Source organism: Podarcis melisellensis (assembly GCF_964234715.1).
Source record: "Podarcis melisellensis genome assembly, chromosome: 8".
NCBI lineage: Eukaryota > Metazoa > Chordata > Lepidosauria > Squamata > Lacertidae > Podarcis > Podarcis melisellensis.
The window spans coordinates 79954422-79973694 of record NC_138540.1 but is presented as its reverse complement, the minus strand read 5'-3'; the positions used below and the strand labels follow the sequence as shown (position 1 = coordinate 79973694).

General features: G+C 53.4%; 1 protein-coding gene across 3 annotated transcripts in view; it reads left to right on the top strand.

Moving 5' to 3' along the window:
• Window positions 1-19273, top strand: part of CIC (capicua transcriptional repressor) — a 45950-nt gene extending 26677 nt beyond the window's left edge. For 2 of the 3 annotated variants that reach the window (XM_081921874.1, XM_081921875.1), the window contains exons 3-21: window positions 324-473; window positions 645-861; window positions 1226-1355; window positions 1527-1709; window positions 2341-2500; window positions 2595-2785; window positions 3214-3433; window positions 6420-6520; window positions 7031-8300; window positions 9423-9643; window positions 10673-10839; window positions 10993-11186; window positions 11344-11613; window positions 12271-12725; window positions 13353-13624; window positions 15121-15275; window positions 16155-16286; window positions 16539-16670; window positions 17921-19273. In XM_081921874.1, coding sequence (XP_081778000.1) covers window positions 324-473; window positions 645-861; window positions 1226-1355; window positions 1527-1709; window positions 2341-2500; window positions 2595-2785; window positions 3214-3433; window positions 6420-6520; window positions 7031-8300; window positions 9423-9643; window positions 10673-10839; window positions 10993-11186; window positions 11344-11613; window positions 12271-12725; window positions 13353-13624; window positions 15121-15275; window positions 16155-16286; window positions 16539-16670; window positions 17921-18270 — 4970 coding nt within the window. In that variant the 3' untranslated portion in view covers window positions 18271-19273. The remainder of the gene's footprint in view (window positions 1-323; window positions 474-644; window positions 862-1225; window positions 1356-1526; window positions 1710-2340; window positions 2501-2594; window positions 2786-3213; window positions 3434-6419; window positions 6521-7030; window positions 8301-9422; window positions 9644-10672; window positions 10840-10992; window positions 11187-11343; window positions 11614-12270; window positions 12726-13352; window positions 13625-15120; window positions 15276-16154; window positions 16287-16538; window positions 16671-17920) is intronic. The other variant, XM_081921876.1, reaches the window with a different exon arrangement.

The window sequence follows — 19273 nt, the reverse complement described above, 5'->3', positions numbered from 1 at the left end:
GCCTGGCTTCCAGCTGGGAAGGGCGGAGGAGGGGGGGTTGTTGCTTCCTGGCAGGCAAAGGAGAAAATCTCTCCCACCCCCAGGGACCTAGAAGCTAGCGATAAGGCATGGCACAGATTGTGGCTGCTAGGACTGAGGACGGAAAGGCAACTGGGATGAGGCTGTTAGAGGTGTGCATGAGAGAGAAAGGGAACTGGAGGAAGGGAGGCTTGGACTGTGATTCAACCCTGGAGTCCTGACTCCCAGTCTCCTATTCCCTTTATTTTACTTGCTGGTCTGAGCTGACTGTTGCAACACTTTCTTTCTTCTCCCGTTCCTTCCAGTGTGGACAAATGTGGAGCCACGGTCTGTGGCTGTATTCCCATGGCACTCCCTTGTGCCCTTCCTGGCTCCCAGCCAGCCCGATTCCTCCGTGCAGCCGACCGAAGGCCAGCAGCCTGTCAGCCACCCGTCTACATCCAATCAGAACAAAGGCAAGTGCGCAGGGCGGGACGAGGGGAAGAAAGGGGGCGGGTGCAGAATTTCCACCTAGGCTTCCTGCTATGGGACAGGCCAGCAGGTAGGACCGGGCATGCGCTCAACTCCTTGCCCTCCTCCGCAAGAGCGCATGGCTGTTCATTCTCACCCGAGGCTTTCCATTTCAGAACCTCCAGAATCAGCTGCCGTGGCCCATGAACTCCCCGGCGTGTCTTCGGGGGCCGAAGCAGGGAGGCCAAACACTTCGCACCCTGACAGCCCGACTCCAGTTTCCCAGCCATCAGCGGCGACTCCTGGAGGGAGCGGAGGGCCAGCCCAGCAGGAGGACGATGTCCCAGGGCACTCGCGCCTGGACAGCGAGACAGAGAGCGATCACGACGATGCGTGAGTTCTGCTGCCTTCCGGGGCTGCTCCATCTTCCAGGGCTGCTCCATCGTGCTTTGTTGCGATTCTCTTTCCAACACCCTTGCGAGGTCACAGCTCCCCCACCCTGCCTGACAGACAGCGGTTTTATAGCTGTGGGCAACTTGCGCAAGCTATAAGTCCACAACAGAGGTGGGACCGCAGCACAGTGGAGCAGGGAATGTGCTGCTGGAAGGAGCGGCGTGAGGCAGTTGGGAGAGAACCCTAAAACAGAGAGGGAACGGGGAGCATGGTTAAGTTGAAGGAGGATGTCAGGAGACCCGGGCCAGGTGGCGGCGCTGGGAATAGTTTGGAGAAGATGGTGAAATTGGACTTCCTTCTGTAGGTTCCTGTCCGTTGTATCTTCTGAGATGCAACTCCCACTGCTGCCAGGCAAGCGTCGTACCCAGTCATTGAGCGCTCTGCCCAAAGACCGAGATTCATCTTCTGAAAAGGATGGGCGTAGTCCTAACAAGGTGAGGGATCTTTTCCTGCCATCTCCTCTTCTCTCTCTCATATTCCTCAGCCTCCCTTCTCCTCATTCATCTGTGGAATGCTCCCCAGTATTCAGAGTTCACCCTGGGTAAATTATAAGCTTAGTGGTGGCTTTGGTGCTCTTTGCATCCACACACCCCTTTTCTTTGCAGAGAGAAAAAGATCACATCCGGCGGCCTATGAATGCTTTCATGATCTTCAGCAAGCGACACCGGGCCCTGGTGCACCAACGGCACCCCAACCAAGACAACCGTACCGTCAGCAAGATCCTAGGCGAGTGGTGGTACGCGCTGGGGCCCAAGGAGAAACAGAAGTACCACGACCTGGCCTTCCAGGTACAGCCTCCTAGGGAGCGTAACACAGAGAGCGAGTCGGGCGTCTTATCTGTTGCCTCCCATTGTGCAGCTAGCATGCTTGGCTTAGATCAGTGGCTCCTTTCATCCAGCATTCTGTCTCCCAAGAGTAATGCTGTTAAGCAGGGCCTGGTGGTGAAAGCCAGGGCTGTATGTATGTAACCTTTTCAGAAGTACAGGAAAGGTACGCAAGGTTGTATGGTTGCAGACCTGAGTTTCTGAAGAATATCTGCTTTCATGTAATTACAAAAAATTCATGTAGTTACAAAAGCAAGTCTCTGGCCTTTAGGTTGCCAAGATATGCTTGAAAAATTCGTAGGTGAAACCTAGTAAAATCTCAGAAGCAGAAGTTTTAAAGGGAACATGGATGCGGTGTCTTGCTTTGTTTCTTTCCCCAGTGTATAGCAATGATGCATAATTTGCTCATTTTAGATGGGATTCAGATCTCCATTTCACAGAATTTTAGCTTTTGCGGCATGGAGTCTGTGACAGCCATTCCCACTTTTCCCCCTCAGTAGCTGGTACGTTGCCTAAGTATCTTTTCTTCATTTCTCTCTATTCTCAACTTTTCTCTCTCTCTCACTCCCCCCCCCCCCCCCGCAAATAAAACCAGGTGAAGGAAGCCCATTTCAAAGCACACCCTGACTGGAAGTGGTGTAACAAAGATCGGAAAAAGTCTAGCTCAGATGTGAAGCCCTCGGGGCCAGGGGGATGCTCCAAGGAGACCCGAGAACGCAGCATGTCTGAGACGGGTACCGCTGCTGTGCCAGGAGGTGAGCTCCTTTCATCTCTCTCTTCCCCCTGCCCCCCGCCCCTTGCTTTAAGGCTCTCTCCTTCTTGTCTTACCACTCTCTGCTTCCCCACCAGGCCCTTCCGAGATGCAGGTGCTGCTGGGGCCAGAGGGCAAGGCAGGCATGATAGGATCCGGCCATGGCCATGGGGAGCGGATCCTGCCCTCGACTGGGCCTGGCGCACAGCGCCCCCGGGCCTTCTCCCACAGTGGGGTACATGGGATGGAGAGCGACCGTGACAGCCAGGTGCTGCAGGAGCTCACCCAGGTACGTTGGCACACTCTTGGGTTCTGGCGGCGAGGGGCGGGGCAGTAGGAAGTCATGGAGAATCTGGGTTCTGATCAATTCCAGGGGAATTGAGGCTTTGGGAAGGAGAAGGGATTATTGCTTGCTGCAAACCCAGCTCACATGTGCACACAGACAGGAAAAAGTGCAAGAATGCAAGGCAAAGGCAGTGTCGCTCAGACACGTATCCTGACTTGGGAGCTTGTAAAGGGAATTGTGGTACCACACATAGCCTTTTCTGGCCTACACTAGTTCTGGGGCTTCCTTGTTGGCTCAGCTGTTGTTTTGCCACCCAGTTCCTTCTTTCAGCTGAAGTCTGACCTGACAAAATCCTTCAGGTCGCAGATCAAGGATCACCTTGTTGCCCTGGGAGATGCGAGGCTCTAACAGATGACACTATTCTGTTCCAGATGTGCTCAGGACAGTCTCTGTACGTCAGTGGGAAGGGGCAGTTCGGGGGGCTGGGCCCTTCGGGATCCCCATTTGCAACCCCAGGCGAAGGCCCACGGCACTCCTTGCACCTGCACCCCTCCCGTGCCTCCCGTTCTCAGCGCACAACCAGCGAGGACATGACCAGCGACGAGGAGCGAATGGTCATCTGCGAAGAGGAGGGTGATGACGACGTCATTGGTAAGGAGTCCCTGCCCCAAATGCTAGCACAACGCTTTCGCTTATCCCTGAATCACACTGAGCTCGGAGTATTTAAACTTGTTGCCCTAAATTCCTGCATGGCTGCCCCCCTCCTAAAGCAAAGGATGAGGAACATTGCAAATATACTGGGGGTGAGGAAGATGGCATGTTAATTAAATGCTGTGTCTTCAAGAACTTGATGCAAACCATGAACTAATAGTTCAGCATTAAATTTAAGTTGAAAGCTGGAGGACTGATTTTCATCGATAAGACGTTCACTGTTTTGGAATAGGCTTGCTGGTCTGCTAACTGTTGCCCTCACATCTGCAGCAAGAGTAGCGTGTGGTCTTGTATGGCCTTGGTGTTGCTCTTGTGCCATAAATATCAGTGTACCTATATTCTTACCTACCCACTGACCCAACTCTTGCTAGGAGTTTGCTCTTTGCAGACTAGAAGGTTATTCAGCACTGTGTTATAGGCGCACCTAGCTTGTTCTAGGGCATGACTTAAAGTTGCTTTCTGGGGCGATGGGAGCCCAGTTTGTTGTCCTGCAAACCCAAATTCATGCAAATCTACCATGTGCCACACAAACCTTGTACTTAATCTGTTATCAAATGATGTTACATCTGGTAAAATTCAGTGAAACCAAGGAGGCAGGACTTTCTGCGATTTCTGGGAGCTTGTAGAGGCGAAGAAGCTGGGCCCCCTAAGTTATCTTTGACTCTCACTTCTACAGTGCTAAAGTTGATTGGGTGGGACTGGAAAGGCTGTGACCCCCATGGATTTAAGAAAGTGTTAGGTTTTTGTGAAATACCTTGTGATTTGCTGCACGGATAATGTAGCGCAAGGATGAAGAAATTGCTACTCTTCCGTTATTGATGGGGGGTATCCGTTTTCTCTATGTATTCTGAGATTGTAGTTTGTGGGCATGGAAAATGGTACTGGGAAATTAGTACTTGGGATTTAGCATCTTCAGAATTCCTTAAGTTTCTAACATTTAAGACTGCAAAGATGGGCTGGTGGACTGCCTTTCCATGACTGGGAGAGAAGCAGAGTGAAAATACGCAAACCAAGTAAATATATGCGCTCGTTAGCATGATTTATGCAGATTGCAGAATAGTGTGACTGCCCTGAATGCCTGGATAGCTCAGTTGGCTAGAGTGTGGTGCTGATAACGCCAAGGTTTGCAGGTTTGATCTCATATTCCTACTAGATGATCCTCAGGATCCCTTCGAACAATACGATTCTATGATTCCACCGTGTTTTTCCCTCCTCCCGATTTATACAGTCTTGCCAATAAAGAGGAACATTAATTTACTTCGGTCAGAGTGCAACATCGACTGTTCTTTACCTGCAGTGACAAGCTGTGCTATTACACTGTAAGCTAAACAAATGTTCCCCGCTACCCAAACCGTTCAAATTTTATTAGCTCAAATAAATGAATGGAATTTCCTCTTCTAGACACAAACTCAATTCAGCGATGGAAGCAGCCACCTCTTTTCGAACAGTAGCTTTAGGCAAGCTGCTGTAATCACCAAATTGCACCACAGAAGGAAGAAAGAGGGATAAAACTCAAAATATTGGTGGCGGGAGGGGTGCAAAGTGAGGGCACAGCAGTGATGACGCCCCCTTGGGGAGCGTGGAATTCATATGGAAGTCTTCAGTCTTACTCCCATAACCACAATGGCTCAGACTTCCCCATTTATTAAAAAAACACAGGTGTTTTCTGTACCACAAGATCATTGTACTCTGCATTAGTTAATGTGGAATAAGCTGCTCTCAAACAAGCTTCTCTATGTCCTGATTCCCTTGCACACAATCCGTCATGTGGGATAGAATGCAGAGTGAGGCGGTTTGCTGTGCTGCTTTATTGAGGCTGGATGTTCTTGGCGGTAGAGCCAGGTGACCTGCATGCAAAATACCCCAGGCTTAATCATTGGAATTTCCAGGTAGACGCCTGCTTGGCACCCTGGAGAGCATCAGCCAGTTACTGCAGACAGTATTGAGGCAGATGAGGCCAGTGGTCTGATTCTGAATAACGTGTCTTCCTAATCCCAAGAGAGATTTATTACAGGAGTGGGATAGTCCCATTCTTGTTGCTACTTGCTTTTTAGATTGTGAACGTAGTGGTAGTGGTGCGTACTGGCATTAAAAGGTAACTAAGGGATGCGGGTGGCGCTGTGGGTCAAACCACAGAGCCTAGGATTGCCAATCAGAAGGTTGGTGGTTCGAATCCCCGCCATGCGGTGAGCTCCCATTGCTCAGTCCCTGCTTCTGCCAACCTAGCAGTTCGAAAGCATGTCAAAGTGCAAGTAGATAAATAGGTACCGCTCTGGCGGGAAGGTAAATGGCATTTCTGTGCGCTGCTCTGGTTTGCCAGGAGCGGCTTAGTCATGCTGGCCACATGACCCGGAAGCTGTACGCAGGCTCCCTCGGCCAATAAAGCGAGATGAGCGCCGCAACCCCAGAGTTGGCCACGACTGGACCTAATGGTCAGGGGTCCACTTTACCCCCTTTTTAATCTGCATTTAAATGCAATCTTGATTATTTACTGAACAAGATTCTCTGAACACCAGAAGCCAGATTGCTCTGCTTCAAAGCTGGGCTGCGGGTAGGTAAAGAGATGGACATTTCTGCCTCTCGTTTTCTGTCCTGCGCAGTGTTTTGTTGTGCTCTGGTTATTGGCCCATTAACAGCACCTTCTTTTCCTCTGATTACTTAGCTCCCTTCTGCACCCAGAGCACCCCTAATTTAGATCTCTTCAGGGGGCCAGCCGCTACAATTTCTAACACACACACTGCAAAAAATTAGAAATAAACGCTCTGCATTTTGCCTGTACTTGCAGTAAGTGAATTTGCAGATTTGCAGTAATCCTATCTCTCTCGGATAAAAATCTCTGCCTCTCCAGGAGAGTTTTGGAGAGGGAGTGGGGGATGTTTGGAGGTGGTCAGGTGTCTTGCTGACTCATGCTTCTGCCCTCTTACAGCTGAGGATGGGTTCAACCCTGCTGATGTTGACCTCAAATGCAAGGAACGAGTGACGGACAGCGACAGCGAGGGTTCCTTGGGGGATGAATCCGACAACAAGGTGAGTAGGCTGGAAGTAAAGGAATAAGGATGCAACTATAAGCCTTGCAACATAAAGAGGTTGTAGCAACGAGAGAGGAATCTTTGCTTTTTGTGGGGGTCTAGCAGTGGGATGCTTCAGAGTGTTCAAAGCACCGCCTGCGTCTTCCTTGCTGCAAGCTAAACTCCTGGCTTTTGGTATGGCATCTTTAGAGGTTTTTAATTAATGTTTTGTGTTAAGATGAGCAAACACAAGCACAGTCCTTTGCAGGCAAGGCGCTGGAGCTGAGGGGGACTTTGTTGCCCTCTTGGTGGAAGTGAGATTCGAAATGCGAACTGTCCTGGTTCAGAACTCATTCCTGTTTTGGGACTTAGAACTGTAGAGTTGCAAGGGATTCCGATGGTCATTTAGTCCAACCCGCTGCTATTCAGGACTGGCGATGCTGTAAGGAAGAGTATGAAAGCAACGCTGTGGAGGAGATTGCTCACGATTGTTCGGCAGCCTTTTAACCCTTTCCCCATCTGCTCGCAGGACTTTGGGCGCAAGCTCTTCTCCCCAGTGATCCGCTCGGCTGCGCTGCCTCCTTCCTCCGGTGCCTTTGCCCCCTGCCGCCCGCCGCCCCCTCTGGACTTGGAGCCACCCCCGCCTCCCCACAGCCTCGACCAGCAGCCCCCTCCCAAGACGTACGGCTCCTTCCAGCTGGCACCCAGCACCTTCAAGGCCCAAGACTCCCGAGGAGGGCTCCGCCCTCACAACAACCCAGCCAAACGCCTGGAGCCGCGCTTCGAATCGGCGGCGGCCTCTTACCGGCGGAAGCGGGCAGACAGTGCTGGAGGGGGCTCTCAGGCAGCAGCCACAGAGTCTGGGGTGGCCCCCCTGGCCGCCCCTACTCACTCGGTCATCTCTTCGCCTGGTGGAATGTTTCAGGCCGTGGTGCTCTCCGATTCCGCCCGCTTGTCCTCGGGCACCGTGCTGGTGACGGCCCCGTCCATGAGCGCCCCGAATGTGGGAGTGATCGGCTACAGCGGCGCGCCCAGCCTGGTCCGCACGGCCTCCACCGTCGTCACCAATGTGGTCAAGCCGGTTAGCAGCACCCCGGTGCCCATCGCCAGCAAGCCCTTCCCGCGCGGGTCAGGGGAGGGGCTCCCGCTGCTCAGCCCCCCTCCCTCGGACGGGGCCACAAAGGCGGAAGGGATTTCTGTGGGGCGCCTCGGCCTCCTCTACGCCGACAAGAAGACTCAGCAGCCCTCGGCGATGCCCGGGATCCAAGCCACGTCGCCTCACCTTGTAGCCGGCCCTCTCATTGGGCAAGGCTTGACCGCTGTGGGGAAGGGGCCTGCCAACCAGGGCAACGTGGTGACCAACCTCCTTGTGGGAGCTCAAGGCTACGGGCAAGCGGGCAGCGCGGGAGGGGCTGCCGTTCCGGTGACTGTCTTGCCCCCCGGCGCCATCGCACAGCAGCCCTCGGTGCAGTTCATCACGCAGAATCCACCTGGGCCTGGGCAGAACGGCCCAGTGCCGCTCAGCATCCTGCAGCCTCAGGGCATCCTCTCGGGGGCAGCGGGCAAGGCGGGCGGCATCACTCAGGTGCAGTACATCCTGCCCACCTTGCCTCAGCAGCTGCAGGTGGCCGGGGGAAAGGTGCCGGCGGGAGCGGGTGCTCCTGGAGCTGCCAGCATCCATTTCACTCTTCCGCCAGCCAACGGGAAGGTGATCGCCACACCCCAAGCCATCCCCATCATCCAGCCTGCTCCAGGAAGCGGCAACAGCAATGTCACCGTCATGTCCTCAGCACCCAAAGGTAAGGGCATGGGCCTTTTTGCTTGATATGCCCTCCGTACCAATATTTTATTTTATTTTTTAAAAAAGATAATTGCATCGCATCGGAGGCTTAGACCTCACCCTGCCTAGTCTCTCTGTAATTCCTAAGACTGATTGAGAATGCTTCCTGGCTAGTTCATCCATGCCCCATGATGGAGTGCAGAAAGAGATTCATTTTCATTAACGGATCTCTCATCCCTGGAGGGTCACCGCGCCCCAAAGCATTACACATTTTAGAAGCGCCAGGTTCCAGACATTTTTAATACACGGAAGGGGTTTTTACCTGAACCTCCTACCACCTCTGTGTTAACTGAGCTCGCCTAACTGTTAGTGGTGATGGCGTGGGTCACCGTTTTGTATGGCAGAGTTCACTTCCGGTCCCTGGGCAAGCAAGAGGCGGCCGGCCGACAAGAATATGCACATTGGCTCTCCCTGGTGTAAAAGATCCAAGAAGAGCCGTGCTGCATTGGGCCAGGGCCCTGTCTAGTCCAGTATCCCATTTTCCATGGCGAGAGCCATGTGCCTTTGGGGAGCGCCTAATGCAAGGCATGAGGTCAATTGGCCTCTCCAGAAACGTGTGTTATGTGACCATCACAGCTAGTAGCCCCTGATAGCCTTTGCCCTCCATGAATTTGTCTAACCCCCTCCGCCAACTGCTGCCCTTTAAAGAGGACAGTGAAGGTGCCTGCCTGATGTCAGCAGGCAGGAAGGGGCTCCGCCATATGGGTGCTGCCACCCAGAAGATTTGATTCCTTGCAAATGGGAAGCAAGCATTACGTGGCCTCTGTCACGGTGCCAGTTCTGTGGATCAAAGTGGTTGGGCGGCCACATACAGGGTAAGGCGATCTTGCAGGAAAACAGTAGAATTACGTAATCCTTGATCGATCTTCCAAACTTGAGAAGCCCCAAATGTAGCTTTCCTTGTAGGGAGAGGTGCTTTTGTCCTCCCGATAGTCGCCCTGTCCTGTGCCTTTCCCAGCTCTGCAACATCCTTTATGAGATGTGGTACCTTGGTACCTCCGCTCAGATGCTGGGCTTTTTGAGATCCGTAAACTGACCTCGCTGTGTGCACCTCTCTTCTCTCTCCCTCTCTCGCCCCCAGTTCAGTCAGTGTCTCCAGTTCAAGCTCCATCTCCCGGAACTTCAACCCACCTCGTGTCTGGGCAGGTGGTGCCCCCCGCTGGGCTCCAGGTACAAGGCAAGGTCCTGGTGCCCATGGCACCCCCACAGGTGACAGTGCGCACCTCCACTGCCACCCAGCTGCCTCTGGTGACCCCACCTTTCCCCGTCCCGGTGCAGAACGGGAGCCAGCCAGCCAGCAAGGTTAGTTAATTGGGGGGGGGGGGGCTGTGCTGGGTACCTTATGCGACGGGTGAAGGTGGTGGTATCTGCTAACTGTGAATACTACGCTTAGCATAAATGCTGCAGGACTGTCCAATAATAATAGTAGTAGTTGTAGTAGTAGTAGTTGTTCTGGCGGCTGCTATTATTACTTTCTTGCACAAAGGTGGATAGGTGGCCAATTCATGGAGCAGTAGCTAAGCCTAGGGATGGGGGTTTGAAATTACCCCATGTAGGAGTCTTTCTTCCCTGTCCTCTGCATATCCTATTTGGGTCACCCTCTGGGTTTCAAAGTCCAGGTACTTCCCTTGAACCGCAAGGTCTTTAATTCATGGCATGTAAAAAAACAACAAACCCCAAGCTTTCTATAACCTGCCAAGATACCTTTGGCTAGTACAGTTCTTTCATTTGTTTTTGACTCTTGTATTCCCCCTTTTCCTTGCAAATAGTGTAATCAAGTTTCTTTGAGTATATTGTTAACGTAGTACAACGTGGGGAGGAGAGCAGAGCCTCTTAACGTTGTGTAGCAATGCTTAATTCAGTTGCTCGTTCTATAAGTAAAGCAAAGAAAAACTCAACCCAGCTGAACGATGGCACTCTGCTGTAGGGCCACAGGCATGCTGCGAAACTGGAGGATGGAAGCTTTGGTACAGGATGCGTTGCTTCGACTGGAATGCTGAGAAAATTCTGCTTTTAATCTCTCTTTTTTTGGACGAAGATTGTAGATAAAACTAAAAGGTGATTGGTGGGCTCAGATGGTTTCTTCCTCACAACTCGCTGTCCCTACTGCTCACAGGCTGCAGTTCCCACTCACACTTCAACACTCCTTCCTCTCTTCCAGTTAGGGCACCTAAGGCAGCATAGGTTACACGAATACCGTTCCTACTACTGCAGATGTTGAATTCTGACAAATCAGACCTGAATGGCGTGTGGAAACAGTGTTTTCATGATGTTGGTTGACAGTTCTGATTGACAGGTCTGCCTGGCCACCCCGTCTTTCTGCTTTTCCAGATCATCCAGCTCACCCCGGTGCCCGTGGTTCAGCCCCAGCCCTCCTCGCAAAGCAGCGCCACCTTGGTGCCACCCCTTAGCCCAGCTGCTCTCCAAGGCACTGTGGCCACTGCCGTCATGGGCTCCCCGAGCCAAACCCAGAAAGTCCTCTTGCCCTCCTCCACCAGGTACAGACCCACCCCCCTACTGATTGGCTACGCCAGATCCTGGGGGCACCCTGCCTGGGGAGTGGGGAAGGTGGGAGGGGCACGATCTTGTTCATTTCAGCACCAGCCACCTCCTTTGCTATAACACACTCTCCCCCCTCTCTCTGCCCCCAGGATCACCTACGTGCAGTCAACAGCCGGGCACCCCCTCTCCCTGGGCACCTCGGCCTCCCACACGCAGCCCAGCGCCCCCCCGGCCACACCTGCCACGACCTACGTTCAGTCCCCAGTGGGCCCTGCCCCCATGGCACTGGGTTTCACAGCCATCGGGCCGAATGGGCAGGCCATAGTGCAGCCGCTGCTCTCAGGTAAGGTTGGCAAGGCAGCTGGGGGGGGGGCAGCTGGGGCCAGGCTGGACGGATGCGCTTGGCAAGGGGCATGGGGGCAATGAGAGATGGCGCCGAGGGTCGACTGGCCTTGCCCCTGGCTTGCCTCTGATTCCACTGCCCATTCTGCTTCCTGCAGGTCAAAACCCTCTGCTGGCTCCAGGGCAAGTGGTGTCCCCACTGCAGAGCCCCCAGCTTCCAGTGTCCTGTGCTGGACAAGGGCAGGTCATCACCGCCATCTACCCCAGCCCCACGGGGACCAGCGCTGCTCAGCCCACCAGCCACGGCGTGGTCTACACGGTGGCAGCCACAAGCACCGTCACAGTCTCCTCTCCCACAGCCATCCTGCCCAAGGGGGGCAGCAGCACTCAGAGCCCAGGGGGCCCCAGCCAGGGCCTGATTTCCACAGGTACGGGGTGGGTGGGTGGGTAGCAGCAGGGAAGCCCCACTTGAAGGTGGGGCTTGACCCAGAGGGAGGAAACGGAGAAGTAGGGGAGGCGTCCAGGGAGGACAATGAGCTAAAAGAAACAAATTGTACACCTAGGCTGCAGTTTGTAATCCCCGCAAATATTGCCCATCGTTTTGCATCATTTGAAGTCCATAAGGAGTAGAAATCTTGTCTTTTTTTTAAAAAAAAGTGCATTCCACTATAGTGCATTCCATTATAGTGAAATGTATGGGAAAGGATATTACCATGACAACAGAAAAAGTATAATGGAAGTTTTTTGCAAAAAAATATTATTTGATAGATATAATGTTGTATAAATCTTTGGTCTTTTTTTCTTTTTATCATTTTTTTGTCTTTGTTTCAAAATTTTCCTTTTTTTCCTTTCCTTTTTTTAAAAAAATCTGAAATACTTACCTTCCTTGTATGTTTGTATCTTTGTATTTTAAACCAATAAAGATTTAATTTTTATTTTTTTAAAAGTGTGTGGGGCACTCTTGCTTGGCAGCACTATGTTCCTGTGGTGCTGGATCTGCCCGGATCCTGAGTTAGGTGGGCTTTCTTTCCCTTTTGGGCGTTTCTGACTGGACTCTAACCAGCTTCGTTTTCCCTCCTACTCAGCTACCCCTGCCGCTCCTCCAGCGGTTCCCCGACCTCAGCGGCCGCCGCTCAAGCCCCTCCAGAAGGTGAAGGCCACGATCGCCAGCATCCCGGTCGGCTCTTACGAATCCTCCCCCTCTCCGGGTCCGGCCCGGCCCCCCGGAGGGCAGCAGCAGGAGCCCGGAGGGTCACGATGCCACCGGGAGGCCGAAGCCGCGGGAGAAGCCCGGACTTTGCGGGAGGCGGGGCCCCAGGAACCGCCTCTTTCCCCCGTGTGCCGGGGCAGCGAACAGAACCCCCAGCCCAAAGCCCAGGATCTGAAGCGGGAGTCCTGGGAGCCAGTGTCACCCCCGTCTCCCCAGCAACCACAGGTTACGGAGGCGGCGCCCGCGGAAATCTGGAGCCAGCGGGAGGCAGGAGCCGGCGAAGAGAGGGCGGTCCGTGACCCTCCACTGGGCAGCAAAGGGGCCGAGACGGTAAGGAGGAGACAGGAGGCCTTTGCTCAACCTGTGCTTCCAGCACTTGGAAATCCCGCAACCGTCTTTGCCAACCCAGCCCCCACCCCCCCAACATTTCACTGGGGCAGGCGGAAACTGGAAAACTCTTCCACAAAGTCTCCAGCAGAAGCTCCAAGGTGATGGTTCTGCGTCAGGGGAGCACAGCCACTGAGAATCCCTCTCTCTGTGCCAGCCTTGACCAACATGCGCTCCCCCCCCCACCAGCCAATGTTTTGGCCTACAATTCCCATCAGCCCCAGCCAGCATGTCCCTGGAGATTCCCCCAAGCTGCGGCCTGAGCATCTCCTGGAGACTTTGGAAGATCTTACCCGTTTTCACCTGCTTTCCGGTACCCAGTTTTAAGTTCACGAAAGTTTACAGGGTTTTGATCTTCGGGATTGAGGCTTCTGGGCTGTGCATTTATATAATAACCTCCCGCACATAATCATCTTGCCTTGCGAACCAAGCGAGAGGGTCTCCCCACTAGTAGTTCACCTCCGCATTTGCCAGCCTTGCTGATCTGCCTCCATGTTGGCTCGCCTTCCTTCTTAATGCCTCTTCCCAGACGCTCTCTGGTAGCAAACACCCTATTCCTTTCTTCCCCAGGCCCACAAGTTCTCCACTTCCCCGGACTGGAGAACGGCCAGTGCTGAGGGCCGCGGTGAAGCGTCTGCCCCATCCACAGGCCCGCTGACTTCCTCGCTCAGCCCTGGCCCTTCGAGCTCCACGGAGGCCCCTAGAGGAGGCCCCTCGACCCTTGCTCCAGCAGCAGCAGCCTCCACATCCGAAGCAGGGCCCGAGCAGAAGGAGGTCCCCGTGGGGAAGAAAGTCAAGGTCCGGCCTCCGCCGCTGAAGAAAACCTTCGACTCTGTCGACAAGTGAGTGATTGGGGAGCTTCAGGAATGGGTTGCCAAAGACCTAAAGCACAGACAGCTGCTATACAGAGTCAGATTATTAGGTCCAGCTAGCTCAGAGTGGTCTGCACTGATTGGCAGTGGCTGTCTGGGGTTTCAGGCAGGGAGTCTTTCCCTGGAGATGTTGAACCCCAGGACCTTTTGCATGCAAAGCAGATGCTCTATCTCCAAGTTACATCCCTTCCCCAGGAGTTAGGTTTTGCAAAGTGCTCTGGGGTATCTGGAGTTCTTCATCAGGGGTTGCCGAATTCCCCCCCTACCCCTCAAATGCAGCTTGCTTGTTGATACAATATTATTATTGTTGTTTTATTTACATGCCAACCATCTGACTGAGTTGCCTCAGCCACGCCTTTCCTTCAATCGGCAGTTGTCTGCTGGCAGTTAGCTTGAAGGGACCACCTTCTGTTCATACTGATTATATTTATTTTATACGTATTATCACATGGTTCTCCTAGAGTCATAGAACTGTAGAGTGGGAAAGGGAACCCTGGGGGTCATCTAGTCCAACCCCTTGCAGTGCAGGAATCTTAGCTGAAGCATCCATGAGAGATGGCCACCCAACCTCTGCTTTAAAACCTCCAAGGGGTCCATAACCTCCTGAGGAAGAGACCATTCCACTGTCAAATAGCTCTTAATGTCAGAAAGTTCTTCCTGATGTTTAGTCAGAATCTCCTTTAACTTGAAGCCATGGGTTCAGGTCCTACCCTCCAGAGTGGGAGAAAATAGGCTTGCTCCATCCTCCATGTGACAGCCCTTGAGATATCTGAAGATGGCTCCTCTCCCAGTTAGTGCTTCCCAACAAGCCTGTGATGTAGACTAGGCTGAGAGAGAGTCCCTGGCCCAAGGCCACCCACGAGCTTCATGGCTGAGTGGAGAGTTGAGATTTGTTTTCCCAGATGTTCTGTCCCTGCAGTGACATGGAGCCAGGGAGGTTCTGTGGCAGTACATTCTAATGTGCAAAGAACTCTGTGCAGCTAGGAAGCTTGGGAAGCTGCAGACGCCAGGGGGGAGTTGAGGTTGGTTTGGCACGTGTGAAGGCTGCTTTCCATGTCACTCTTTTCTACACAGCTGTTGATGCTTGTGCCGAACTAACAGCCCAGTTCCAGAAAAGGCACGTGCCTCCATAATGTGCAAATAAGTGTGCAAAGTGCCCTGAGCTCACACGTCGGTAAGAGAGTACGTGCCAGCGTCGCATCCTGCAGAAACACACATGTTGGTTAGCACTCTCTTGCGGAACGGGCGGTGTTGCAAGTTAAATTCATGGGTGAAGGCAGCCTTTTCCATAGACAAGGTTTTCCACAAAGGTGGTGGTGGAGGGACCCTGGAGGAAAGCACTGGCCTTTTGAAGAGCAAAGCACAAGGAGGCTGCTGTGTTGGGGGGCAGCGTGTGTGTTGGGGGGGCATGTTCTGCGGGAGCCCCTGACTGCACGGTGTGACCCACACCCTGTCCCCTTCCCCAGCAGGGTTCTGTCGGAGGTGGATTTTGAGGAGCGCTTTGCCGAGCTGCCCGAATTCAAGCCTGAGGAGGTGCTGCCCTCGCCCACCCTGCAGTCTCTTGCCACCTCACCCCGCGCCATCCTCGGCAGCTACCGGAAGAAGCGCAAGAACTCTACCGGTAAGGAGCCAGGCAGGGCCAGGAATAGCCTTCTGTGCCAGCGGCTGCTGGGCATTGCATTTCCAAGGCAACAGAGAGGACAATCACAGAGGAGCAGATGAGAACTGCAGACATAGATATTGTCAGGGGCTGGACGGAGGAGCAAGGGTGGTGGCCGTCCCCCACACTTCTCATGAACCTTCCTGTGAACAGGAGGACAGTATAGACTTAGAGCAGTGGTTTGCAGAAGGACATAGTTCAGAGGATGTAGAGGTGAAAAGCTGGGCGACATTGGAAGAGGAAGCAGATTCACTGGGGGAGAGACAGATGACAGACTCAGTGTCTTTGGAGAGCATTCCTGATTCCCCCTCCCCCAGGACTAGGCGTGCAGTGAGAGTAGCCAAACAGAAAGCTTAAGAGACAGAAGTCCAGACCAACCGGCGCAGGGATGACGTAGGATAAGAGAGACGAAGGGGGTGGGACTTGGAGCAATGCCATTATAGGGATTGCTGCATTCCTTCATCATTCTCTGTGAATTATTGAATAAATTGCTTGGTAAGAACTTTAATCGTTTCTCGATTCTGGGCTGCCACCGTGGGAGGGATCTGATTCCCCAAAGGCTGACAGATATGGAGGATGGGGTACCATCTGTTCTGTGGAGAGTCTCCAGCCAGGACAAGTTTGCCCAGGAGGTTACTGGAGTCAAAAAGCAATGTGGGATATCCGCCCCTTTCACATTTCTGGGATCAGGTGGGAAAGGAAGCATAACTTGTGCTTCCTATTTCCAGGCTCTCCCGTAATTCTGCATCCTTGGGTTTAATTTGGTGCAGATTTTTTAGGGGCAGGGCTTTCCCCTCCCCTGACTTGGTAACACGACTTGTGTGCGGGTGTCCCTTTCAGACCTGGACTCCTCTACGGAGGACCCCATCTCCCCCAAGCGGAAGATCCGGCGCCGCTCCAGCTGCAGTTCGGAGCCCAACACTCCCAAGAGTGCCAAGTGCGAAGGAGACATTTTCACCTTTGACAAAACCGGTGAGTAAGGTTGGAGGGCAGGGGGATGATTGGGGAGAAAAGGTGGCAGTGGAGGAGAGGCCACCTGAGCCTCAAGCAGCACTGAAAGGGTCCAGAAACACCCCCAAGCTGTGTACCTGCTTCTTCAGAGGGAGGGTGACCCCATTCAGAGCAGGCAAGCGCCCAACTATCCGCTAGCAAACCACCCATACCCCAAACTTTTTAAAGGGGCATTTTGGCTCCAGGTGCATCATAGATCCTTTCTCAATTTAGGCACAGACACAGAAGACGTACTCGGGGAGCTGGAATACGAGAAGGTGCCATACTCTTCACTCCGACGTACCTTGGACCAGAGGAGGGCTCTGGTCATGCAGCTCTTCCAGGATCATGGATTCTTCCCTTCAGGTAAGGAGGAAGCTCAGCCCGGCTTTCCCAGCTGACATTGTCCTTGGGGGAGTAGAAGTTTGGACTTTCCTTTTCCTGCAGGGCATTTATCCCCCCACCCCACCCTTGGACCCTTCCTCCACTCCAAGAAAAATGACTGTAGTTTTTGGGTTTCAGCTTAGCAGCCATTTTAGGGTCCACCAAACATTTGTGGAAATGTAATCGAGAACAGCTTTCCTCGTCTGGCGGGTTTTTTTGGATTCCCGGCTCTCACCAGCCCCAACTACCACGGCCAGTGGCTGGGGATGATGGAAGTTGTAGTCCCAACAGCTGCTGGAGAGCAGCAGGTTAGGATAGACTCATGTCGAACAACTCTGCGTCATCCTCCTGCTATCTGAATGGCAGCTTTCAGTTTGGAACAGGAACCGAGACTGACTGTACCCCTCTAGGCTTCTTCTGTATATTTTTTGGCTTTGCTGGCGGGTGGGGCGTATGCTCCAGGTTCTTCACATTGTTAAAGCACTGCCTAGGGAAGAGTTTCTGTATTCGTTCTGTTAGAAAGGGTGGCTTCATCTCTGTAGAGGAATCGCACTTCATTCATTCATTCATCCCATCCATTCATATACCCCACCTTTGAAAAAACAACAATTATTTTAAAAATTGAACATAAATAGAATTAAATCTATGAAAAATATATTAAAACCATACAAATAAAAACAGCATAGCACCAGCCCTTTCATTAAAAGCACTCAGTTCCCCAAAGCCTGTTGGAGAACAAGTGCCTGGAGGGAGCACAAAGAGGGAGCCAGTCTAACTTCTCTAGGGAGGGAGCTGCAAAGTATGGCAGCAGCCACTGAGGCAGCCATTTCCGGCATCCCTACCAAGAGTGCCTCTGAGGGTGGTGGGACTCGAGAGAGGGGCCTCCCCTGAAAAATCTCAAAACCAGGGAAGGTTCATATGAGGGAATGCGCTCCGTACAATTGTATGGTTGGAAGGGACCACAAGGATCATCTAGTCCAGCCCCCTGAGATGCAGGAATCTTTGCCCAATGTGGGGCTTCAACCCATGACCCTAGCGTTCAAAACATTTCAGAGAGTACTGTAATATTCCTTAGTCTTTCTCTCTCTGTTTTGTGGCCTAGCTCAGTTCTCTGCATTAGTCTGTAGGCTTTCTTCCCACCCCCCCTTTTTTATTCCCCAGACGTTCTCCTCCTCCCCACCCTCCTTGCTGTGGCACTCACCACCTTTCCTCCCTCCCTCCCTCTTTGGCAGCCCAAGCCACCGCGGCTTTCCAGGCCCGCTACTCCGACATATTCCCCACCAAGGTCTGCTTGCAGCTCAAGATCCGGGAAGTGCGGCAGAAGATCATGCAGGCGGCCACCCCGACGGAGCAGGCCCCGAGCACGCCGGAGCCCGGAGGCCCCGCCAGCCAGGGCAGTGCTGCGGAAGCGGGGCAGCCTCTGGAGTTGACCATGGCGCAGGACTGTGCGCAAGGAGCAGAGGCCACCTCTGCCGCCACCGCCACAACTGCCCCCCTTCCTACAACAGCTGCCAGTTGGGACTGTAACCAGCAGTCTTCCCCAGGAGGCAGCGGCAGCGGAGGCAACACCAGCAGCAGATGAACAGCCGTGAGCAGAGAGAAACAGCCTTGTGGAAAAGGAGTGGGGGGGATATTGGAGCTTTGCCCCCCCCTCACCCACTGCCATCTCTGTTCGTCCCTCCTGCCCTCCTTCCCTTGCTAAGTGCTTCCCCCATTTTCTGTGCCCCTGCTCAGGGACTGGAAGCAGGGAGGCAGCTGTCCTTCCTATGCAGACTCTTCCCCTTTCTTCTTGCACTCCTCTCCAGCCTGTCTGCTCCAAGAGGGAGGGGCTCTGGACTGCTGCCAGCCCCTTCGCTTCCCCCTCCACCCCAGGACTCGAGTGGTGGTGCTGAAAAACCATTCCAGGACACACAGGCCTTGCTCTCTTTCTCTCTCTCTCAATGCAGCGGAGACCAGCGACGGGGCCGAGTTGGGGGACAGTTTTACAAAGGGCCTTGAGCGACGGACCCGTGCGAAGTGTCGGGTTCCAATTTCAAGCCCCCTCCCCGCCCTTTTAATAATGTTAAATATTTTGAGAACCCACATATTCGTTGCTTTTGTGTCCGTAACTGGGGTGGAGGGGAGAGTCTTTTCCCAGAGACACACATACACACAGCTGCAGGGGGTCGGGCAGGGAGTCTGCGGCCTTGAGTTCTGGACAGGGTTATTGCTTCGGTCGCCGGAGGCGAAGGAAGAAGAAAGCACACCCAGACCGCTGCCGGGATCAGTTGATTACGACGCCCGCTTCTCTTGACCGGTCAAGGCTCTGCGTTGGCAACGAGAAGGAGGGAAGAGGGCGCTATTTGCGGTAGAGACTGCATACAGACCAGCCTACGTCTGGACAGGAGGTGGAGAGGGGTTTCTGCGAGTGAGGGGCTGACCCAGCACTCAAAGAAGCAATAGAGAGCAGGTGTGGGTAGCTGGGGGGGCTCTCCCCCCCGAGCGTGAGTGCCCTGGCGGCCCCACGTCACATGTTGACCATGTGTGTAACCCCTTCTGTATTGGGGTGCTCCCACCTCACATGCTATTAAAGCTCTTTAACAATC